The sequence below is a fragment of the Capra hircus genome, chromosome 4 (genome assembly GCF_001704415.2).
Source record: "Capra hircus breed San Clemente chromosome 4, ASM170441v1, whole genome shotgun sequence".
Lineage (NCBI taxonomy): Eukaryota > Metazoa > Chordata > Mammalia > Artiodactyla > Bovidae > Capra > Capra hircus.
Window position 1 is genome coordinate 96,722,445 of NC_030811.1, and position 26,176 is coordinate 96,748,620.

General features: G+C 35.2%; 1 protein-coding gene across 1 annotated transcript in view; it reads left to right on the forward strand.

Moving 5' to 3' along the window:
* The window catches only part of AGMO (alkylglycerol monooxygenase), a 395,051-nt gene that overhangs the window by 172,784 nt on the left and 196,091 nt on the right, over nucleotides 1-26,176 (forward strand). The window contains exons 6-10 of the mRNA XM_005678988.3: nucleotides 12,494-12,560; nucleotides 12,951-13,016; nucleotides 13,107-13,186; nucleotides 17,480-17,614; nucleotides 19,040-19,156. Coding sequence (XP_005679045.2) covers nucleotides 12,494-12,560; nucleotides 12,951-13,016; nucleotides 13,107-13,186; nucleotides 17,480-17,614; nucleotides 19,040-19,156 — 465 coding nt within the window. The remainder of the gene's footprint in view (nucleotides 1-12,493; nucleotides 12,561-12,950; nucleotides 13,017-13,106; nucleotides 13,187-17,479; nucleotides 17,615-19,039; nucleotides 19,157-26,176) is intronic.

Genomic DNA, 26,176 nt, shown 5'->3' on the forward strand with positions numbered 1-26,176 from the left:
AGCACGGCTTTTTGCTCCCTAACCACATTGAACACATTTTTTTTCTCTGTACTTGCACAGGCTCTTTCTTTGCCTTTTTCCAAACATTCTCCATGATGCAGCTCAATTACAAGTTACTCTGAAATGTCTCTTTTTCACCTCTTAATGTTAAGTGCACTTTTCTTAACATTACCCCTGTGTATTTTTTTTAAATTTGTTTCCATATTGACAGTTAATGATTAAGACCATGGGCTCTGTTTGGGTGGCATAAATAAGATGACTTATCACTTCCTGCACATAGGAAGCATTCAATTAATAATGGTGGTTTAATTCTTATACCACTGTATTGTTATTGCTTAGCTCTCTTTCTCTAATTATTGTCTGAGTTCTTTGATGGCACCAAATGTCCCTAATCTCTTGTGTGAACATCTGTTTACATGTATATATTCCTATATTATATAAATATATACATATAAAACTGAATAAAAATAAGTAACAGTACTTAAACAGTTGTAACATTGATAATAATTATTAGTGTTAAATATTAGTAAATATATGGTGTGTACATATTTATATTTATAGGTAGAATATACTTATTCTATATCTCCCCTAATAAAATGTGAATTTTTGAGGGTTGTGATTCCTTATCTTTTGGAATTTTAAGGAATTTTGGAGAAGAAGTAAGTTGTATTTCAAAATGTATGCTTTTGAGAAATGCTTACTTTAACAAAAATCATGCCGTTTTTCTACCTAATGTTTATTCCAATAGTACCTAATTTAATAAACCTTTTGTTCTTGAAATAAGTTGAGACATTTCTTAGCACTTGTGCTCTCCTTACTCCCTTACTCTGTTTAACTTCTTGCTAAATTTCTGGTTCCAAATCTCTTTTCTTCTCTCAGTGTTCTTTCTTCTTATAATTTAATTTACTTCACCATTTTTAGGTTCTCTGTACGTAATTGCATATATAGTCTATAGCTCTAGCACAAATTTTCTTGTGGGTTTCAGATCAATGTTTCTAATGTTTGATATAACTTATTGATAGGAATATTTAGTACCATTCTGAGTCAACAAGTCTGAAACATGTTTCATTACAGTTCCTCCCACCTTGGATCATCTGTGCTTCTTTGCTTCCATTGCTCCTTGAAGACAATGTCAAGATGAAATCTTGGTGTCACCTTTGACTCCTTGATCTCTCCTGTAGCCAATCTTTAAGTTCTATGCATGTTCTCTTTAGAAAGAATCTTTTGTTCTGTTCTAGTTACCTTTTAAGATAACTCACCCCCATCCTGCTTATTCATGTATGTATCAATAGTGTCTTTCCACATGTATTGAATATATAAATTTCTTTGAAGTTCATATATTTGAAAACATTTCTTAATTACCTATTCTAGGGCCAAAGAGTGATTCCAATTTTCTGACCTGGTTTGGTACCCCTTATTATTAACATTTTGAGAATCACAGCCTCTTTCCAGAAACTGTTGGGTTCTGGTGGATCTTTCCCAAAGGAAAAACTTGGTGAAATTTCAAGACTTTTATTGAATTTACTGAAGATTATCAATAGACTATTTAAAAATTCATAGATCATCATTTTTAAAATGTCTGTTTAGGGCTGGAATTGGAGGCCTTCAGACACAAGAAATGAGATAGGACTCTATAACCAGAACTGAAGAGGAAGACATTTCAGGTGCAAGGGAGTAATAAAACTTAATGGCTAAGAATATAGGTTTTATAGTCGAAGAGAAGTCTATCCTCTATTAGAGGTTTAAACAACTTCTTTACCAGTGTGATCCCAGAATCTAAAAGTACCTACTTAATAGTAGTTCTATACCCTTTGTTGAAGGGGTGGGTATAGATATTTAATAAAGTTATTTACAATCTCTGACCTTGTTTCCAAATCTGTTAAGTGAAAATAGGCCTATCTATCCTATAGGAATGTTATTAGGATTAATGAAATAGCATGTGTTAAGTACATAGCCTGGAAAATAATATGTTTTCAATGAATGGCAATTATGAAAGAGCAAAAAAATACTAAACTACCTATTGGAATTGGTGAGACAGAGAGAGCAAAAAGAATCTAGTATAACTGTTGTGCATCACCCACATGCATTAGAATTACTTGTGCTTATTTAAGATGTGGAATCATGGTCCCCTTCTAAGAACTCCAGAGTCTAAGTCTTTGGAACAGTTAGTGTAGGAAAACTTCATTTTGAACAAGAACTTTAGAGATTAGATTGAACACTGATGTGATGAAGTTTGAGCACAAGGACTGTAGGAACTGACAGTAAACTTCTTGAAGACGAGGACAGTATTTTATTCCTCTTTGTTTTCCCATTGTCGCATGAAAGCATCTAACCCTTAGGGCCAGGTACAATGTTGGTAATCACTGATATTTGTTGATTAATGGATGTCAAAGTGACACTAAAATTGGGACTATGATCATGGCAGTGACAATGTACTGAGCCTTGGAATGAGTGAAACATTTACCTAACCTCTCAGTTAATCAGTTATTTTCTTTAACACAGGGTTGCTACTACTACTAATACTAGTTACATGGTTTCTTTTCTCACTGAGTGCCCAAATTGTAAATATAAAATGATGTTACATGAGAATGAAGTTTTATATAGTTGTGCTTACAAATATTTTTCATTTTCCCCATGTCAGTTTAATTGGTATTGTTAAAAAAAGGTCACTTGGAACCCACGTCCCTTTGAAGGAACACTTTCAGCAGCTGCTTACGTTCATTTTTTTAAGGAAAAGTTAAAAGTCATAATCAAAATGTAAACTGAGATGAATTAAAATAGAATGCTAACTTATCCATCTCTTGTCCTTTTGTTTGAGAAATAATACAATCGTAAGCGATAAGAATCAGCCTTCAAGCTAATTTATTATAAATGTGGTCCTTTAAAACCATTGTTTATTGTATAAACATAGCTTAGTCTCATTCTTCTTAAAACTAAGCCTTTAACTCTTTAACCCTACAGTATGGATTCATCAAAAAATTTACTCCCTATGAAGCTCTTTATGATCCCAACAGTCCTGATTCCTACAGATTGTTTTATTTCCAAACTATAAATATTTTTTTTTCACTCCTTAGTGTGGAAATTCGGCTACCTCCATATTACATGCTTACTGAAGTAGAAAACTGCCTAATCAGATAGGAAAACATTTGGCTCTGAATAAATCAGCATTTGTCGAGGATTTCAAAGTGTGAAGTTAGGCAGACAAGCATAGATCCTAAGAGCTCTGCTTTCTCTTGCTTCCCTGTAGAGAAATCAGAGGCTAATATGACCTCCACTGCCATCTGTCTAAATACTTGAATGTGTTGTCTTGAATTAACACAACAGATCTAGTGGAGGGTGTAATTAAGATTTTATTTTTACATTTCACCACCAGGTGCTCTACAATATAAATTTATCCGTTAATATTCAAATTGATTAAGTTTTCCTAAGGAAAACAATGGGTGTTTAAAAATCAACTAATTCAGAACAAGAATTAAAATTATTTTAATATGTTGACTTGTAGTGTTTCTGTATTTTATCCTTTGTTCTATGAGAAGTTGCTACAGATTTTCTTGAGAGTGAAAAACATATTACTATATATATATTTATGCAGTAATAAAATCTAACATTGTCACTTATACTTCCTCTACATCAATAGTTAATTTACCTGCTACTAAATTGTGTTAATTTCTATTGTTTTTTTGTGACCTTTTAAAAGATCTTAACATGGTACTTTCCATAAAATACACCCTCAGTAAATGTCTATTTAATAAATGAAACCCACATAGGTTATTTTAATTTCCATATAATCAGATGAAGTTCATGAACACGGGAGAATTCTCTACAGTGTTTTCCAGCAATAAGCAATGGGACTATTTGCAAAGCTGAACTAAGGGAAACTAAATAAAAGCATAAATCCTTACTAAAGGTGATTTTCAGCTTGAGACCTGGAAAAGGAACTCAATCTGTTTCTTATTAAATAATTTTTGTTCCAATTATACATTCAAATTGATTATAAGTTCAAATGTAATATCTGTATCGGGCATTGCAATTGAAGACAAAAAGACCGATTTTTCTCATCCTTTCCCCCAAAACTCAAAATTTTATGAGAAAGATAACTTTTTGGAAAAATTTTATTTCTGAAATAACTGTACATTTCCATTGAAGAAATGGACTGTAAATAAGCTTCCTATGGGAAGTACCTGTAATATGCTTCCTGTGGGAAGTACTTTATTTCTTTTTACTTCTAGAACCTAGCATACTTCATAGAAATACAATAAAAGTTTACAGAATGAATGGAAGACAAGAGACTTCTTGCTCTGATTATTTGTAAGTAGCTTTTGATAGTAGACTTCGATAATGACCTATAAATGCAGGGTTTAATCTGCTGAAACAGATTATTTCCAACACTAATATAAAACCCTTATCAGTAGTTTGGTAACTAAAATTGTTGATTGACATTTGACTTTGGATTTAATGTTTAGTGCATATAATAAATATCCTTAATAGGAATAAATCTATGTATATGCATTAATAATTTTGCCCTTCACATGTATAATCTGTAAGAATATATTATTGAAATGTCATAGAAATATTTATAACCAATTGCTTTTCAGGAAGATATGGGTAAGCCTATAGTGAATTGTAAAGATCTTTCCAGAAAAGAGATTCATCACATTCTTTTATACAAAAACACCCATGGATAGATAGCTGAAGGGAAAAAGGATAAAGTGAAAAATAGAGAGGGGAAGAAAGGATGAAAGAAAATTGGATAGAAAAAAGGCAAATAATCATAGTATTACTATTAGTCTCTTTAATTTAATTTGGATTTGCACTGAATCTTGCCACTAATTAACCTGAAAAGTTTTGCCATTTTTAGACTGCACTTCACACGTGTATTTCTCAGTTAAATATAATATGACAATAATTTTTATATCAGATGATAAATGTATTAGAAGCTGGCTTAGTTTTTCCCTTAAATACTGATGCAGTAAAACCCAGAGGCCCTCAGTGGTATGGGTCCCTCTGGAACATCAATCATGTATGATGCTGTAAGGAGAAGTCTTGACGAGTTAGACTCAATGTTGTCACTGTAACCTATGCTCATCTGAATGCAGGTATTTTTCTATTGTGGAGATTTTATTTCACTTCACCCTCAACCCAGTCGCTCCTCAGCATTTATCATATTGTTAACACATTCATTTTTATAATGAGAATTCTGTAAAACACATGCTTTTTAGGACACATTTTCTCTATTATAAGTTTTTCCTCTCAGACAGGAAGCATGGATGTTTGTGCATCTATTTGGAAAGAACTTAACAAATAACCATAAACTCATGCCTTCTTCCTAAAAAGTAAGTTCTTAGAAGTATATCTATTACCTTTTAGTAGTATGTTTCAGCATTTTAGTGCCAGTTTGCAGACAGAAAAACTGCAGGATAGAAATGTAATATGATATTCTCATATTCTAAAATTGGAAAAAAAATAGAATTAAGAGTTTTAAAAATTAGATTTAGAAAGTTATCTTCCCTAACCTCAAAAGTCAGAGTGAGCTGAGAGGAGGCAATTTTCTAAGCAATATGGACAAATGAAATACTTTTCTCTTGAATTAATTACTTTTGTTGAAAGGAAGTCTTGTCATCCAACTTGAGCAACCATTAATTATTTCTGTATGCTTAATTATAAAAATTAACCAATATTTCAGAATCAGAAGAGTCAGTGAAATTAATTAAATGTATAAAATGGACTGTTATTTTTATAAGAAATAATTTTAGACAAGACACTAATTTCGAACATTTATTTTAATGCTTTTAGAGTTCAAGTCTAAGTGATTTTTCTTTTTTTTTTCTTTCTTTTTTTTTTATTTTTTAAATTTTAAAATCTTTAATTCTTACATGCGTTCCCAAACATGAACCCCCCTCCCACCTCCCTCCCCACAACATCTCTCTGGGTCATCCCCATGAAGATACGTTTTTCATGTAATGTATGGTAATGAGTGAAACTTCTGAGAAGTATATCATGGAAAGAATTAATTGCAGCCAGTTCATAGTAGACAGTTAAATATTTAATTTACCACATGTACTAGGTTTGCTTAGCTTATCAATTTCCAAAGCAAAATTATTTCAGTTTGGTAACCCACATACTATGGAAATTTCATCACTCTTTTAAGCCTCTAAGTTATTCAGCTTACTCGGAGTGCAACTGGAGGGTGGATGGGACAGTGTGGGAGGTATTATGAGAATTCTCAAAAAATTTCAAAGCACTTGATGACATGCATTGGAGAAGGAAATGGCAACCCACTCCAGTGTTCTTGCCTGGAGAATCCTGGGGACGTGGGAGCCTGGTGGGCTGCCGTCTATGGGGTCGCACAGAGTCGGACACAACTAAAGTGACTTAGCAGCAGCAGCAGCAGATGACTAGGAAACTGTATTTTCTGTTTCTGATTCTTTTCATTAAAACTGAAGTCCAAACACACCTGTTCTAAGAGAGCATAAAGATAATTCAAGAAAGTCACCTGCCAGTGGTTATTATAATTCAACCATCCCATCATCTAGCCTGTGATTTTGTATTTCTTTTTGTTGTTGTTTTTAGCCCCTTTGTTTTAGTTATTTATCTTAATGTTTGACCTCACTAGAATGAACATTATGTTTGGACTCACTTCCCTGGCTTTAATCTCTGAGGACACTTTAGGCTCATTTTTTGCCTCCACCCTTGGGAGTGACTACCAGGCTCATTCCTTAATGTACCTCTTCCCCTCTGATCTCCCAATTAGAAGGTGGAAATTATATAGAGCTTCCCTTCTGAACTACACAAGACTGGAGCTCAGCAAGACACACCCGTGATGTAGAGGTTCTCAGCCATAAACTATTGACATTTTGGACCAGATAACTTTTATTTTGGGGGACTGTGCCCTCTGGGATGTTTAGCAGCACTAAAACCCATTGCATGTACGTGTGTGTGTGCGTGTATGTGCTCAGTCATATCTGACTCTTTGGGACCCCATGGACTGTAGCCTACCAGGCTCCTGTGTCTATGGGATTCTCCAGGCAAGAGTTCTGGAGTGTGTTGCCATTTCTTCCTGAGTCTCTTGTGTATCCTGCATTGGCAGATGGGTTCTTTACCATTGCACCACCTGCAAAGCCCATAAAGTACACTAATAATTAGATACAATACTACTTTCCCCAGTTGAGACAGCCAAATGTATCTCCAGGCATTGCCACACATCCCTTGGGAGCATAATCACCCCCCTCTTAAGAAGAATCGCCCTCACCTAAAAGAAACAGTGTGGAGGCAGGTTTATCTCCCCAGTTACAATCCTGCTGAGCAATCACAATGTGCAAGGCACTACTGTTATGTACTGTGAAAAACTTCGAGAAGGGAGAGGTCCAGTTTCTGTCTTCACAGAACTTCTGGAATATATAGGAAATGAATACAAATAACTAGAACATAGGACAACCTGACATAAAAAGTAGTGATCTCTTTGATGTGTATTCAGAAAGAGGAAAATGAAATTCCCTTTGGAAAAATAAAAAAGAGTGCTTGGGAAATATAGGTAGGTCTTGGAGGTAAAGGTTTTCCTGGTGGCTCAGACAGTAAAGAACCTACCTGCAATGCAGGAGACCTGGATTCGATTTCTGGGTCTCACAGAGATCCCTGGGTCCACGGGTCTCACAGAGTCGGACATGACTGAGCGACTAACACACTGGAGGTAGAACATGATTGCAGTGATCAGAATGGAACATGAAGGTGTTGAGGAGGAATTGTGAACAGCTTTGAATTCCAGATGTTTGAACCTTTGTTCATTATGAAGTTACTTTCATATAAGTTTGTTTTATTTTTGATGAAGGGAAATGACATGATGAAACTCATGGCCCCTGTTCTCTTACTTTTACATTTAACTCTTTTCTACATCCACCATAAATTGTGGGTAGAAAAATAAGGAGTTTGTGACCAGTTCAACAAATCCAGTCCAGAGTACTTCTGCTGCTGCTGCTGCCAAGTCGCTTCAGTCGTGTCCGACTCTGTGCGACCCCATAGACGGCAGCCCACTAGGCTCCTCTGTCCCTGGGATTCTCCAGGCAAGAATGCTGGAGTGGGTTGCCATTTCCTTCTCCTGGGTAAATTTTAATTGATAGAATGGATGGAGCTTATACTTATAAAATCATTACTTTAATTATTTATTCATTTTTAATAGTGTATTATTAAACAAGTAAAACAACTTAAGAAATAATCTTGTTGGAAAACAATGATTTCAAGAAATAGGCAGAAAAATATTAAAGTTACTATCTTTGAAGATTGGATGGGAATTTAGCACCCAATTTTAATAATATTGAAACTAAAAGCACAATATAAATAAGAAAGGTAAAGCATATAATCTAAAGCTGTCTGTTTAAGACATTGATTCTTAACCTCTGGGGACTAAAGGATCCCTTTGAGTATACTATGAAAGTGATAGTTTCCCCAAGAAAAATACCAATAGTCACATACTCATAAAATCTGGTAAGACACTTCAGGGTGTTCTTGGCCTTCTGAAGCCCGTACATGGCCTTTCTAGGCACCCATGGCCCTTGGGTTATAAAAAACCCTGACAGAAAACTACAGCTACAAAACGTAGACCATTGTTTCAGAGATCTAAGAAGCTCGAGAAGTGCCTAAAATAACCATAAGCACAATTTAGAAGCTGAAATTCCTGGGCTCTTTATAAATACCTGGATTTCACTTTGAAATATAGTCAGAAAGCATTTAGTTAGCATTTCCTATTAAAGTTCTGAAAATGTAGATTACTTTTATTTGATGGAAAAAGTGCTGTATCTTTTAAAAGCAACATGAGAGAGCAATAGAAGGAGAGTTGAAACTGAGAAGCCTTTAGGGCTCCTTCCAAGACATTTAAACTTGGACTAGTAATTTAGCTTCCCTGAGCTTCAGTTTTATGCTTTGTTATAATACAGTCTTGTACTATCTTATTTTTAAGTCCTCTATATGGTCTAAAATTTCATAATTTAAATTAACTCATCTAAATCTAAAGAGACAAGATAAATAAATAACTTCTAAAAAATGAGAATAGCTCCAATTATTTTCACAGTAATAACATATTATCAGGAAGTGATTCAAAGCTGGACATAGTTGAATTGCTAAACGACTGAATTTGCAAAAGTGGGCGATAATTAAGTTGTTACACTCAGTCCTAATTAATTATTAATGACTTCTCCATGACTTTGAATCAGAAGAGTTTTTTTTCAGGAGAGGTTCTGACTGGGCTGTCTGAATGATGAATCATCTCCCACACCAAGGTGGTCTTCCCCAGCTCCAAGGTACTCATAGGAACTACCAGGAAATTTGACTGTGGTTGCCTGTGTTGTACTTGGCATTTTACTTTAAAAAAAAAACACACAAAAAACCCTCACTTTCAGTATTGATATCACCATGCTTTAGCCTGCAGAAGCAAAAGATTTTCTTTGAGGAAAAGTGCTTGACATTAAAAAAAACAATGCCCACAGCCAAGGCTCTCATCATCTGAATTCACTCACCATTTGTGTGGCTTTAAATGTGGCTGCACACACACCAGTTCTAGGGATCAGAAATGCATCTGGGTAGCAGAAGCCGGATAGTGTGGCCTCCTCCACCCCCTTTTGTTGTCTGTTTTTGTAGCATATGTTAGCCACCAAAGAGACAAACAAGGATAAATGCTTTTCTCCTTTCCCATCTGGTTCTCTGCCAGAGATACAGGGCCTGCAAAGCATCAGATTTCAGTGTCCCGACTGCTGAGAAATCCCACTTTTTGTTCTCTATCCATCACCATTCTTCTTTTCAACAAATATTTTTCCATCAAGTACAAAGCAATGGAGTCCAATAAAATCCAGGGTTATTTCCACTAACTCCCCTCCCAATTCCTGGTCATTAATAATGCATTTGTAGGATAATATTTTTGCACCTTATTTCATAGAACTGTGGTCTGATATAAGGGCTATATATCCACAATATTTTGAACTTCTGAAATGAAAAATTACAGAGTTTTTAATATATAAATGAGTTCTGGTCTATTAATCAACCAACAAGTCTGTTGTTTGGACCTCATAATACATTTCTTATGGAAATAACTTTGAAAATGACACTAGAACTATAGATTAGAAAAGAGAGACAAGAGAGAGAGAGGAGCCTAAACCAACATACGCTACATAACATTACACATCCTCTGCATTGCAAACATTTGTATCCTTTGCATGTCTGTTCCGTAACGGAAACCAAGAAGCCCTTAGAAGCTGGTCAGCAGGGTACGGGGCAAGGACTGTTTCTTTCAGGTGTGTAAACAGTGAGTCTCATAAGGAGATGCTGGTTGCACCTGCCACATGGAGAGTTGCAGCGCTGTTATGAGGTAATGCTGCTGTTTCTTCTACGTTAGGAACCTTCAGAACTCCACAAGCTGAGGACTGTGTGGCTGCTGCAACTGTCCACATTTGCAATTGTAAACTGGATGTTTCAATATCAGAGGTTGCCAAAATGTGATGAACTCTGCTAGATAAATGGTTATAATCTAGAAGCTTGTTTGGAACTGTAGGAATCTATTAATATTTTCAACTGGCTAAATGAGCATGGCTGTATAATACCAGAGTAGTAATTTCTTTTATTAAAAATTTTCAAGCATTCAGAAAACTAGAGAGAATAATACAGTGAATGCTCATAGCTCTATCACTTCAATTTAAAAATCATTATGGTATCTTATAATAACCTATAGTGGAAAAGAATCTGAAAAAGAATAGATATGTCTCCCTGAATCACTTTGCTGTACATCTGAAACTAACACAACATTGTGAATCAACTATATTTCAGTAAAAACATAATGATTTTGATTCATTTTCATTAGTTATTTTTTTCCTTCTAATTGCCAAATATAATGCAGCAAAACCTAGATTTCATACTTTAGTCATACGACTCAAAAAGCAACTGCATTTTCTTATGTAGTGACAATGACATCACAACCCCTGATAAAAGTCTTCTTATTATGTCATACATGTTTATAGTCAATTTTCTTGCATTGCCTATAAAATATATTTTATATTTGGTTTGTTATCTAAGCAGGATTCCCCACAATACATTTGGGTGTTATGTATCTTAAATGTCTTTGTGTTTGGAGCAGTCCCATTTCCCGATTTCTCTCGTGAACCATTGACTTGCCAAATCTATGTCCATGTCATGATTGTCAGCGATGTTTTTTCCCCTTAAGCAGTATTTAACATGTTACTTTATTCCTTTATATTGACCTATCCTTTAAATGGACCTTAACTTTGGAGGTGAGCAACCTCTTAAAATAGCATTACAGTGTACTGATTCTGTAATATGTAGATTCTAACAGATCATTTAGATTTTGATCTAAAGAAAAGTAAAAGGTTGTTATCTTCCATCATTGATGGAAGAAAGAATAATGTGATCGAGAGGAAAAGAGTTCCCACATTGTTTAATATTAATCATATACCATAACAAATGTTTTATATATGGGCTGCTCTTTATCATGCTGCTTGTCTGGTTTCTACATTTCTTGAAGACTCTGGCACAAGGGATTCTACTTGAGAAATGTTGAGAGATAACATTAGAGAATTCAAGACCAAATTTTAAAGGGTCTTTAATTCCAAAAAAAGGCCTCTTTACATATTTGACTTTGAAATATGCCTCAAAAATGGACTGCAAAATGGGGCATCTACAGTCAGAGAACATTTAGGCATCTACTTGAATAAGCAAGGACAACCCTTGCTACTGCGATAGTAACTTGCTACATGACTGATTATTCTGTGAAACCAACTCCAGAAAATGAATGTAATACTTGATTTTCTTTCCCCTGGTTGTGCTTTGTTATTATTAATCAACAAAGAATAGTTGATAGGTGAATAGCATAAAATGACCTAAAACCTGAAAGCATGCCTTGGCAATAGTAGCATCTAAACACAGCAACACTTGTAATCCTCAGAACACTATTGTGTGGTTACTAAAGTGGAAGTGTCAGTCCTCAGTTGTGTCCCACTCTTTGTGACCCCACGGACTGTAGCCTGCTAGGCTCCTCTGCCCAAGGAATTCAGGCAGGAATATCGGGGTAGGTTGCCATTTCGTTCTCCTGAAGATCTTCCCAACCCAGGGATCAAACCTGGCTCTCCTGCAGTGCAGACAGATTCTTTACTGTCTGAGCCACCAGGGAAGCTAGGTATTATTACTATTCCCATTTTAAAGGTAAGGAAACTGGGTTACAAAAACTTTAAGTAATTTCCCCAGTACCACATAATAATAAATAGATGATTCAGGAACTGAACTGAGGCAATCACGCTCTTAACCTCACTACTATACTATATTGTTTCTTTGAATATATGATGAACTGATTGCTATCTTATTGCTATAAACAACAGAAGATAGAGAAATTTCTTCTGACTCTGAAAATTGCAACATTTTATAACCCATGGGGAATTTTAATGTGAGTACTTAAATATTGCATATAATTTAATAATAACTATGTTCCTTTTATTTTAAAAAGGTCATCGATAACCTTGGTCCTTTGGAACTGATTCTTAATACTCCTAGCCATCATAGAGTTCATCACGGTGAGGAAATTTGATCTTTTCTTCATTTCTTAAAAACAATGATATTATTTTGTATCATTTCATCACAATTACCCAACCTAGTCACCGCACATTTTATAAGTAGGCATTTGCTTCTTCTTTTGAAGCTGGACAAACCTCATCTTCAAAGCAAGGACTGGAGGGAAAAAACCAAAAAGAAAAAAAACAACCAAAAACCTTTACATGTCTGGCTTTTAGATTTTCCTTTTTCCTTAGATCTCCTCAGATGTAGTGGGAAAAAGATTAACCAGACGATGGAGTACACACTTCATAGAATCTAGTGTTGTCAGTGAAAAGATATTTTTAGGAACATCATTGTTTCAAAAGTATAACTTCCTTTTTTAAAAATAAACTTAATATTTTGTCTCACAGGCAGAAACCGTTATTGTATAGATAAAAATTTTGCTGGAACTCTTATTATATGGGATAGAATTTTTGGTAAGTAAAAAGTACAAGCATTTAAAAAATTAAATTAACTGCTTAATTCACAGAAAGTCAAAGATCATATCATTATTGTTTGTCTTCCAGGGACATTTGAGGCAGAAAATGAAAAAGTTGTATATGGTCTAACACATCCCATTAATACATTTGAACCTTTCAAGGTGCAGGTAATGTTATTGATTTTATTCTTTCTGCATTGATCACATCTTCTTATAAATTTTATATTTGAAAGAAAATTTAGTTGCTGAAAGGTAAAAGTACATTACATTGACCTGAAAAAAAGATTACTTTAGCTGTAGAAGAATTTGAAAATAACTCTGGCACTCCAAGATTTGAATCAAATTGGGCCAAATAAATTTGAAAACAATTCATCGCCACAATTTTTAAAGATGTCTGTTACCTAGAATTAAAAGAAATAGTTCTTTAGCAACATACCTCTCAGAATAGACCTGAAATATATTTGTGTGTTCAGAAGGAGTGGTAGTAAAATGTATAATTAAGGCTGATCCCAGAGTAAGAAAAATATTTGCTTCAAGGCTACATGACTCTGGTTAGAAATTCAAGGTGAGGCCTTTGCCCTCCTCTTCTTGGACTGAGGTGTCAAGAGCTATTATGGGTGGGTTAGGTCTGCACATTACCTCACCTGCTAAGACTCTTTGCCCTGGACTAGTTTTCTGTCAGACATGTGGTATTGGTTGTGCGCTGGTCTCAATGGTTGGCACTAGAGAGATGAGGAATGTCTATGAAGCTCTGATCCGTCAGCAGCAGACGACCGCAAACCCTCCCTGGGGTCAGGACTAGTAAATGAGAAAAAGATAAGAATACTTGAAAACCTGAAGAGGTCAGTCAGTGACAGCTCTGTCCAGGGGACTGGATATACAGCATTCAGAAAGGGAGAAAGTGCAGGTTCATGTTGGGTCTGCTTTACAAACCTACTTCCTCAAAGTTTTTAAAGAAATTTAAAGTAAGAAAATGGACATTTATTGGGCTTTGACTATACGCAGGGCATTACTAACAGCACAAATATTTAACCATTGTTAAAACTTACTAAGGTTTATCTTCTGTTCAGATCAGTTCAGTCGCTCAGTCGTATCTGACTCTTTGTGACCCCATGGACTGCAGTTTACCAGGTCTCCCTGTCCATCACCAACTCCCAGAGTTTACACAGACTCATGTCCATTGAGTCGTGGGTGCCATCCAACCATTTCATCGTCTGTCATCCCCTTCTCCTCCCGCATTCAGTCTTTCCCAGAATCAGGGTCTTTTCAAATGAGTCAGTTCTTCTCATCAGGAGGCCAAAGTATTGGAGTTTGAGCTTCAGTATCAGTCCTTTCAATGAATATTCAGGACTGATTTATTTTAGGAAGGACTGGTTGGATCTCCTTGCAGTTCAAGGGACTCTTAAGAGTCTTCTCCAACACCACAGTTCAAAAGCATCAATACTTCAGCGCTCAGCTTTCTTTATAGTCGAACTCTCACATCCATACATGACTATCGGAAAAACCATAGCCTTGACTAGATGGATCTTTGTTGGCACAATGATGTCTCTGCTTTTTAATATGCTGTCTAGGTTTGTCATAACCTTTCTTCCAAGGAGTAAGTGTCTTTCATTTTCATGGCTGCAGTCACCATCTGCAGTGATTTTGGAGCCCCCCAAAATAAAGTCTGTCACTGTTTCCATTGTTTCCCCATCTATTTCCCATGAAGTGATGGGACCAGATGCCATGATCTTCATTTTCTGAATGTTGAGCTTTAAGCCAACTTTTTCACTCTCCTCTTTTCACTTTCATCAAGAGACTCTAGTTCTTCTTCACTTTCTGCCATAAGGGTGGTATCATCTGCATATCTCAGGTGATTGATATTTCTCCCGGCAATCTTGATTCCAGCTTGTGTTTCATCCAGCCCAGCATTTCTTATGATGTCCTCTGCATGTAAGTTAAATAAGCAGGGTGACAATATACAGCCTTGACGGACTCCTTTTCCTATTTGGAACCAGTCTGTTGTTTTCATGTCCAGTTGCTTCCTGACCTGCATACAGATTTCTCAAGAGGCAGGTCAGGTGGTCTGGTATTCCCATCTCTTTCATATCTTCTGTTATCCCTCATGTCTTCTGTTAGCCTCAGTTTTTTTGTTGTTGCTGTTTTGTATTTTTTTGGTGGATAAAACTGAGATTCCCAGGATTTAAATAATTCCTCCAACTATTCACAGTTTGTCAGATTCAAACCTAAAAGTAGAGTGGGTTGAAGGCCCAGTTCCAAACTTGATCAACTCAATTTTATGGAAAAGGCTGTCATAAATTGACTTCACTTTTCAAATGAAAGGCACTTTAATGTCACCGTTCAGAAGAGAAATTTTATTATTTGTCTTTTTTCTTCTCAACTAATTGTATTTTCTCTCTCTCTCACTTTCTCACTCTTAGATGCTACTAAGAATGTGATGGATTTTTTTTTTTTTTCAGGAAGATATTAGCAAATATTTCCAGGTACTTTTAAGAAATATTTCTAGGTACTTTCTTTATAGAACTGAAGTCAAGTTTCGAGATAATACACTTAGAGACACTTCTTCATTGGGTGTGGTCTTCTTTTCATAATGTAGAGATTAAAAAGGAAATACAGCTTAGTCTCTGTCCTCTAAGAGAGAGCCTTTCAAACCTAATGTGCATATGAATCATGGGAGGATCTGATTAAAGGATGGGTTCAGTAGGTCTGAATTCCATCCAAGACTCTGTGTTTCTAACAAGCTCCCAGGAGATGCAGACACTGCTGGTTGATGGTGATCCTTTAACTAGCAAGACTTGGGGAGTGTACACGTGGAGGAAAAAGGGCTCTTATTCGAGATACAATAAGAGGTTGAAAACTGCATGGCATGAGCTGCACAAGGAATTGGATGATTAGGTTTTGAAGACACAATATTCGGACAATCTTTATGAGCTGCTGCTGAATCTCTGTTCAATAATCCAGGCTTCTGCCCTCAAATAAAATTTCCTTTAGCATAATAATTGTCAGAACTGTGTCTAAGGTTTAGTCTTCTCATACTCCCTTATATTGTCAGAAATATCAAATCAGGAAATTGTAATATTAGGAGTCCCTCAACTTACAAAATTGCATATCTACTTGTATTGCTCTATATTTAGCTAATTTTCTCACCTTCCCATCAGAGGATTCAAAAGCAACTTAGAATGGTCCCTGTTAGATAGAAAGGGCTTTTTTTTTCCTCCTTTATTTTTAAGCATAGATCATTCATTTTGCTTTCCTTTGGGGTCCAGGTATTTCAGGCCATTGGCAAAGAAATAAGTGAGAAAGTGCTCCTTATTTTAAAACATTACCATGTATTTCTCATGGCTTGTGTCTAGAATGATAGTAATACAATTGCAGTCAGTTTTTAAAATAGCAAAACGGGTAAGTGTATTAATGTGTGCCATGTCATTAATTTTCAGTATTATTATTATTTTATTACAAAGCCTCAACTAAATTCTGCATCGTTCCTTAATTGCTTTAGATTCCTTATTGTAGTATTTCAAGTAATTTTAAAAGCCATTTGTATAATGTCAGCAATTTAAATTCTGTAAGAGATCATGAAAATGCACATGAGACCACAAAGTCTAACAGAACCAAAACAACTTTCTGCATTAATTTATTACTACACTTATAATAGAACTCATTTTTAGAGTTTATAGCTGATGCCCAATATCTAGGACTATTTTTAATTCTATGATGCATTATTATAACATGTGTGGCATATATAGCTAATTATCCTAATAGCTAATATTTAATGAGTACTTGTCATGCATGTGTGTACTTTAACTTTATACCTATCAAATGTGTTTTATTTAAAGAATGTGAATTGCTGCTATAAGCCTCAAGGTAAACTTTTGACTCAGCAAACTTTTTTCTTATTACAGAATATGAAAAATACTTATAAATCTACCCTCAGAAATGGCACTGAAATTTTTTTCTTTTTTTTTTTGAAATTTTTTTCTTAATGTGATATGTTAGTAAATAAAATTATTTTAAAAATATATAGCGGATACACCTATTTATATGCTTCTAGTTCTACTTTAACAACTGTTTAGCAAGTCTAGAAACAATGTCATTTGACATGGCTTGTTGAGTGCGCAGGCTGCTAGTTAATAGCATTGGACGTAAAGTCTCTGAACTCATTGTTTTATTCTTTGTTGATTTTCTAAGCCTTTGCCATATTTTAAAATTTCAAATTTTGTGGAGTTTCAGAAATATTGATAAGAATACATTTAAGCATAAAGGTATACAGAATGCATAGAATAAATTTCAATTTATAACACAATTGCATATTAATAATCATTAGCAAATTATATATAACTATATTAAAGAATAATTTATAAATTGCATTATACAATAAAATAAAACACATGATTTAATGTATGTAACCTGTTTGTTATAGGATTTCCTTACTTCAAATGAATTATATTTTTATTCTTCTAGTTCCATCATTTAGTAAACATATGGACTACATTCTGGGCCACGCCTGGGTCGTTCAATAAGTTTTCTGTCATATTTAAAGGACCAGGATGGAGTCCAGGTAAACCAAGACTTGGACTGATTGAAGAAATCCCAGAGGTAAATAGTGTTCATGAATTTGATGATGGGAAAGATTAATTTCCTATTGTCAGATCTTCAGCCAGACTGTAATTCATGCTGACTTCATGCAAATCTGAAAAAAGATGTTTCCTGAGGCAGATGCAGTCATGCAATGTGTAACTTAATGAGTGGACACCACCTAGGGGCCAATAAGAGGGGTGCCCTCTCCCAGACGGATGCTACCTCTTCCTAGGGAGCGTACTTTGGGGCAGAGCACCAGAGACTGGTTTTCTTGGCTCAAACCCATAGTCAAGAGCTTTTGTGTAGTGCAGAAACCACACAGACACGTGTGGGTCCATCACAGAACCTAGAATGTGAGAGATGGAGGGAGCCTGTTGGATGATTCTGTCCAGTCTTCATTTGTCTATGAAAAATTGAGATCTCCAGAATTGAAGGTCTAAAGCCACACCAAAATGATGTGGTTATTGGATTAGACCACAACTTTATTAATTCCTTAGTGGAATAGTAGCATTAGAAATCCAAATGAGAAATTCAGTTTCAATATGGAATTCCTCTGATGAAAAAAGAGTTTCTTTCCATCATTCAGCGTATATGTTGTGATTGCTTATCAAGATAACTGTCATTAATGGTAATACAAAAACAATAAGTTACTCTTGATTTCAGAGATAATTATGAGTATAAAAGTTAGCCAGTATTTCAAGGAAATGAAAATCATATGTTTTATTTGAATATTTATTTTTCAAAAATCTCAATTTAAATAAGGATGTTTTCTCTTGCAGTTACAAAAGCTGCTGTGTTGGAATTTCCCAGACACCTGGTTATGTTCACAGCTAGTTATAGAACAACATTTTAAATTGATACAGGTGAAAATAGTTCGCTTATTTCAGCTCCAGAGAGTCTAGTCAGCCATGGTTCATTTATTATTTTCCTTTTTTTCAATAATTAATTCTAAGTGAATATTTTAAAGTCATATTGATGCCTAAATCTGCATTATAAGGATAAGATTATAGTGTTTCTGGGAAACTGTAGTCTGGGAAAGTTGTTTTCAATAAGACAGTGTTTCTCTTTGAAGCAAGATTATCTCCACTACCCCAAATCACTTTCCGTTTTCTCTTTTGCTATACTTCGATGTATAATCATGGACATATTTTAATATTTCATATAACATGTTCTTTTTTTATGTTAATCATCAGTATCAATTCTTACATTGCTCTATATAAAGCAGACAAGATTAGACTCATAGTGTTTCTGAAATGAGAAACAAGTCTCCTAATTTTCACATTTTTTCCTATCTGAAGTAATAAACATGAGTAGTTTCAAGGGTCTAAAAAAGAAAGCAAAATCTTTCATTTCTTTTTTCATATCTCCTCTTCACTTAGTGTGCATTTCAGTGAGAGAGATAATGGAGCAATATCATGGAAAAGTTTTTTTCTGTCTTCCTAGGTCGAGGGGAAAGAAGTTCCTTTCTCGTCATCAGCCTCTCAGCTATTGAAGATATATGTAGTGGTACAGTTTGCTCTGATGCTGGCATTTTATGAAGAGACCTTTGCAGATAAAGCTGTAAGTAGTGCTAATTTTAAATAGAGTGTGAAAAAATTATCTGTCACTCTGAAAATGAAAATAAGTTCTCTTTTCTCTGTGTGCTATATTCTTTCTGTAGTTTTTTTGAATTTTTGCAATATCTCACATTTAAACAGATAAATGAATTCATCTACAATCAACTTAATTAATTGAGCCAATTATAAGTTAATGCTATCCAAAATATTTCTGTATAAAGTGTCCATCAAATAGTAAATTATTAATCTAAATGGCAAGTAGGAACTGATTTGCCAGAAATAAATCCTTCAACAATTATAAGGAAAGTATTTCAAAAGTTAGAATTTAATGTTTTGGGGAAAGTGGACTTTACATTAATTTCAACATACTTATCTTCAGTTAGAGAATACCCTGATAACTTGAATTTAGGGGATTTGCAATGTATGATGAAGTTTATTTATTGTGTCCTTTCTAAATATTCAAAATATTCAGTTCGTCTTACTCAAGCATAAGAGCACTGGACCAGATTTAGAATCTGGATTCTGATGTAGGCATTGCCACCTGGGGAATCATTTTTTGGCCGCATAAGAAAACCCTCACTGCCTACATCTTAAAGAAAACAAAAATAGCATAATGTACATAACAATGCCCTATAAACTATAAAAAGATAAAAACAGAAGTATTTTTAAATATTTGTTTTATATCATAGATGTATTCACATTATGTTTTTTTCAAAAAATAGTTAAAATATTTCAAAGAAGTACATAAATATATGGTGAAGTAACTAGGTTGGAGACTTCCCCCATGACTCAGAGGTAAAGAATCTGCCTTTAATGCAGAAGATACAGGAGACACAGGTTCGATCCCTGGGTGGGGCAGATCCCCTGGAGGATGGCATGGCAACGCACTCCAATATTCTTGCCTGGAGAGACCCATGGACAGAGGAGCCTGGTGGGCTGCAGTCCACGGGGTCACAGAGTCGGATACGACTGAAGTGACTGAGCACGCATGCACGGCTAGTTTGGAAATAGGTGAAACTGAAAGAAGAATGACAGAAGAATGGAAAATCGGTGTCTTTGACTTTGTTACCAAGTAAATACATACCTCATAAAAGAACCTCACTGAGTTAAGAATGTTGAGGACTCAGTGAGGACTCATTCATAGCTCTGTATGAATAACTGTTAGGCTCTAAAGAAACAAAGAAAAGGGTGTTTCCATTTTCAGCAAAGTGGGTTAGATACGCTGGCATCTTTTTAAGGTGTATCGGATACCTAAAATTTCTGACAAAATGTAATTTTTAAGAAAACTCTTTACACTACATAGATGAGTTGGCCAAAAAAATGAGGTACTCCTTAGAGGCTGAGAATGTTGAGAAAATGCAAATTCAATAAGGTGCTATTTCTGACCTGACAGCTGTCCCAGGCACTGAATAGTCACTGTTGGTCAGTTCCTTAAGGGACCCAAAACAAAGCTGAGAGTCTACATGGGTAGAAGATCAGTTATAGAATTTCAAGTAAAACAACTGAAAGCAAAAAAATACTCTTAGTGAAGGGATGGAGAGGAGGATGAGGAAAAGAAACATAGAACAGAAACTCGCCCTTACTGGAATGGCTTTGAGGAGGCAAAAAAAAAGTCTTCCCCGTGATTTTTTAGCTACAAACCATCTCTCACTCAAATATGCATTCAGGATTTACACAAATTATTAGTTTATAAACCTAAACTAAATACATAGTTTGGTGTCAGATGAGGACTCATGTTTAAAAGATTCATGTTCAAATCATGCTTAGAGCATTCCTCGCAAACACAAGTCTCAGCGTAGTCCCCAGGTAATATCTCAGTGATGATGAACATAGAGATAAAAAGCACAGAAACACAGTAGGAGAAAGCCATCATGACAAAGCACTTAGCAGAAATAACAAAAGAGTTAATAGATTTTGAAAATAAAATCAATGAAAACATGAATTAAGTAAATGTAATATGTTTGAAGATGCAAAGTTGAAATTAAAAATAAATTAGAAATTATGGAAAATCAAGACACAATGATGAAGCACATTTAGAAATAATCAAATTAAACTTCTAGAACACAAAAATACAGTGGGCGTGAGGAGGTCAGCAACTTCATCGACAGTTTGCTGCTGCTGCTGCTCCTAAATTGCTTCGGTTGTGTCCGACTCTTTGCGACCTGTGGATGATAGCCCACCAGGCTCCTCTGTTCGTGGGATCCTCCAGGCAAGAATACTGGATTGCCATGCCCTCCTTCAGGGAATCTTCCCAACCCAGGGATCAAACCCAGGTGTCCTGCACTGTAGGTGGATTTTTTACCTTCTGAGCCGCCAGGGAAGTCCACAAATTTATAGTGAAGTGAGTAGCCTTCTCCAGGGGATCTTCCTGACCCAGGAATCAAACCAGGGTCTCCCACATTGCAGGTGGATTCTTTACCAGCTGAGCTACTAGGGAAACCCCACTTTACCATAACGCCACCTGAAGACTACTAAAGAGAGAATTAGTGCATTAAAAGTGCAAGATATATACATATATCCATATCTATTATGCAGTGCTAACAGACAATGATATAAAAATAACTGATAGAAATTACCTTTAGACATGAAAAAATAGTGTGAAAAAGTCTAAGAAAATGTAAAAATCAAGAAAATGCATATGAATACAAATGGGATTAGTGGGCAGTGAATTCAGGCAAGGTTAATTAATCACTTTTTTCAAAGATTATTGACAGATATCAGTCTATCCATGAAAGCTCCATAGTAGAAGTTGATAAATAAGATATGCAGAAAAATTAGTCTAGTATAAGGTTATGTTAAAATAACTTTAATGTATAAAGGCTTCCCTGGTGGCTCAGATGGTGAATCTACCTGCAATGCAGGAGACCTGGGTTCGATCCCTGAATTGGAAAGATCCCCTGGAGGATGGTATGGAAACCCACTCCAGTATTCTTGCCTGGAGAATTCCAGACAGAGGAGCCTGGCAAGCTACAGTCCACAGGGTCACAAAGAGTCTGTTCTAAGGAACAAAATATCCAATTAAATGCAGCTTAAATAAAACTGAAAATTCAGAGTCGAGTATTTCGAAGAGTGATTAGTTTAGCAGTTCAAACATGCGAAGTTTCCAAAAGGCTTGCTTCTCTACAGTTCTCTGTACTTCCATCATCACAATTACAGCAATTCTGGGCATCCTGTCCTGATAGTGACACCAAAGGCAGCAAGTAGTTTCTTAGAAATTTCTTTTAAGAAAGAGAGGGGAAAATTTTCAGAGTATTTCTCAGCAAATGTCCTTTCGTGTCTCTTTGTTCAGGACAAATTCATATGCCCACACTGAAACAATAACTAACACCAGGTCATGAATTAACCATGAATATATCGTATGAATAAATCATATTGTTATATCGTAATTCAAGCCCTGGGGATAAAGGGTTCACTTTCTTGCTGAGCATATCCTTTCCTTATACCTGGATAAAATCAGCATAGTATTAATACAGAAGAAATGGGGGACATTTTCTAGTTGGACAAACAACTGTATATACAGTGTATCTTGCTAAATAAAATAGATTTACAGAAAGTTATTACAGAGACTATTGGATAACCTTGAAGAAAGCCATTTTACTTTTAAGCATTATTTAAAGACTTTAATGATCTATGTATGTTTGTGTGTTTTTTGCGTTTAAAATTATTAACCCAATATTGCTATACACAGTGACTCCAGTTTTGGGCAACAGACAAGTTCATTTGTGCTCTCACTCCATGTATAACTGAAAAAAAAAAAAAAAAAAAAACTACGGAAAAGACTTCCCTGATTTTCGCAGAAAACAGTGATTTCATTTCTAGTTTCCATTCTATGAACTTAAAAGAAGAAATAGGATACAGTGTGACCAGAAATGCTTTGGAAATATCATGATAGGAAATACACTGGTTTACTCTTTGCTGGTTCATATATGTGCTCCACAAATGAAACCAGTTCCATATTGTAGCAAGTTCATTTGTCTTTAGCTTCAAAAGAAACAAAATTTGAAGCCAACAATTTCTTTCAGGAGCAAAGGTTTCTTAAAAGCAGCATGAATTACATTACTGTGAGCAATGCGTGTGTTGATGTCAAACTACTATAATGGTTAGACTTATTAATTGCTTCACCTAGGGCCTCATAATCATGTCTTCAAGTATTACATAATTATCCCATCACTGATGACTTTGTTATTTTAACTTGTTCACCTACATTATGATTAAAATATATGTGCATTAATGGAGGTTAGATAATTGAGTAACACCAGAAAAAAAGTTTTATCTTCTATATCTAAATATCTATCTAACTTTTGATATACTGATCAATACTGAGTACAGTTGGCATTATTGAATTTTTAGACTAAATATAGTCTCAAATTAACCTAATTCACAGAAATAAAAATGAAGATTTATCCATTTTGACTTTGCAAGAAAGGCCTTAATATTAAGTTCACCAGGAGAATTTGAATGTCTAGGCGTGCATGAATGCTACTTGGGTTAAAATGTAGCCAGACAGGGTGTATATTACAATATGTAACTCATAGCATGGTTTTTGCGAGATTTTTCCATTGTCGTAAAAAACTATATGAGAAACTGATGTAGATATGTCGACAAATAGAAATATCAAGTGATGAAATCCTTTTCAGATTGAAATTAGAGTTGGAGACAGCTTCATCCTTGACACAAATTAATTTTGAAAAGTGCATTTGCTTATTTCCCACACATGTTTTCCTTTGCTAAAAACATGCTGTGCAACTAGGGGGAAAAAAGTTTGCTTATTTGCAAAGTTCTATAGTGCCTTTGTAGTCTCAGGGATGTTTAAAAGCATCTGAAGACGTTAAAATCCAACAGAAATATGTTTTTTCCAGATTGACTGTAGCCAATAATCACACAGAAAAAGTTGTGGCTGACTTGTAATTGCGGACCCTGCTGTAGTCTGACAGCCCTTTCTGTTTACGCATATACCAGAGTAGGTAAATACTCACTTGTTTAATGTACGCAAGTTCTGCATAAATAACTCTGAGAATCAAAAAAGCAATTTGATGGCCGCCAGAAAGATGTAAAAAGTCACATTCCTTTCTCACTAAATTCGCAGTGCATACATTTAAATATATATTGTTTAGTTTAGTGATATGACCCACGGTCTTTCATGTTGATTTTACTTTAGTAATGCTTGGGAAGTCAATTCCTAAGCTGCCAGGGTTCACTGCATGGGGTGATGTCATGAATATGGGTTTGAAATGGAAATATGGATACACTAGCATGTTTGCAAAGTAAAACTTTAAAGACAATGCTATCTTTTGCAGTAATAGACTCAAAACAGTTTGACTATTTAATAAGGTTTTATGATAGAATATGAGCTTCCCTGGTGGCTCAGATGGTAAAGAATCTGCCTGTAGTACAGGAGACCCAGGTTCATCCCCTGGATTGGGAAGATCCCTTGGAGAAAGAAATGGCTACTTACTCCACTATTCTTGCCTAGAGAATCCCATGGACAGAGGAGCCTAGTGGGCGACAGTTCATGAGTTGCAAAGAGTTGGACAGGACTGAGCAACTAACACTTTCACATAATAGAATGTGTCGTAAAGTTAGTGCAGATATGTCTAACACAGATTATTTAGTGATATATTTCAAGTTAATGAGGCATTTGGGATTATTCATATAAGTTTGGAAACAGGTTTTTATAGTCTTCAATTCCCCTGAATGCTGTACTCTGTAAAATTATGGGCACTAAAATTTTGCAACCAGTGCTTTCGTATTGACAGGTTTTAACAGATCCTTAGGAAAAAAAAAATCAATATATCTAGTTGTACTGTCATAACAAAGAGTGTCACTTGCTCAGATTAGATCCAATTCAGGACCTACGTGAAATCTCTCAAGTCAGTATTCAATGCATACTGTTTTCCTCCAGTGCAGCCTACTGGGATTTAATTTAATTTCCTAAAGTTTTCAGGTGGTAACTGAAGTAATATGAAAAAAGAAATGTGAGCTAAATTGAGTATCAATTATAATTTAAAGCCATGAAATGAATGTAATAAATGTGTATTAGTAAAGGGAGGATATTAACCAAAGCTGCTTGTCTAATAAGCATAGATTCCAGGAACTTAGAAAAGTGATTCCTGTGAATGCCAATGAAAAATACAGTTTTGTCCATTGTATTGAAATATGATAAAGTGGAAAATTGAAAGTTTAAAATGCCTTCTGCATCAAATAATGGAATATTAACTGAAATTAAATACATCTTCATACTATTGGTACTGTCTTAAAGTTTGGTCAGTATCAGGCAACTCCTTTAGAAGCTTTCATATAATAAATACAACCAACGATAAACTGCTTATAATTTGAATTAGTATCTCATTTTGATTTATTAAAACTATGTAAAAATTAGACATTTTAATTCAGCGTTGGAAACTCAAAATCTCAGTGCACAGATTTTGAGGGTCTTATTTAATAAAAGTTATCCTCCTGAAAAGGCAGTCTTCCCAGGTGGCGCAATGGTAAAGAATTTGCCTGGGATGCAAGAGACATGGGTTGATCCCTGGGTCGGGGAGATCCCCTGGAGGATAGTATGGAAATCCACTCCAGTGTTCTTGCCTGGGAAATCCCATGGACTCTGAGGCCTGGCAGGCTCCAGTCTATGGGGTTGCAAACAGCTGGACACAACTGAGTGACTGAGCATCCTGAAAGGAAGTTTGCCTCTCTGAGACTGTCTTTGTTATCTTCTGTATTTTGGGAAAGAACTAAAAGGCGTATAAATGAATTTCTATTTATTTCTTAGTGAAAAAATAAAAGTATCCTATCAAGAGTATAGAAAAAGTTGGCATACTGAGTTTAGTGCAATCTTAAAACAAATACTGATAACTTAGAAAGGTTCCAGTGACCCTGGAATAGTTCTAGTGAACATCCAAAAGTGATAATATCAATGTGAATGTCTTCCTGAGCAAATGTCATAGGACCCGTCTTTGCTAAGTTTGCTCAGCTGAGGACTAATTGCTATTCGATACTGAGGCAAGACCCTTCCATTTTCGCTACC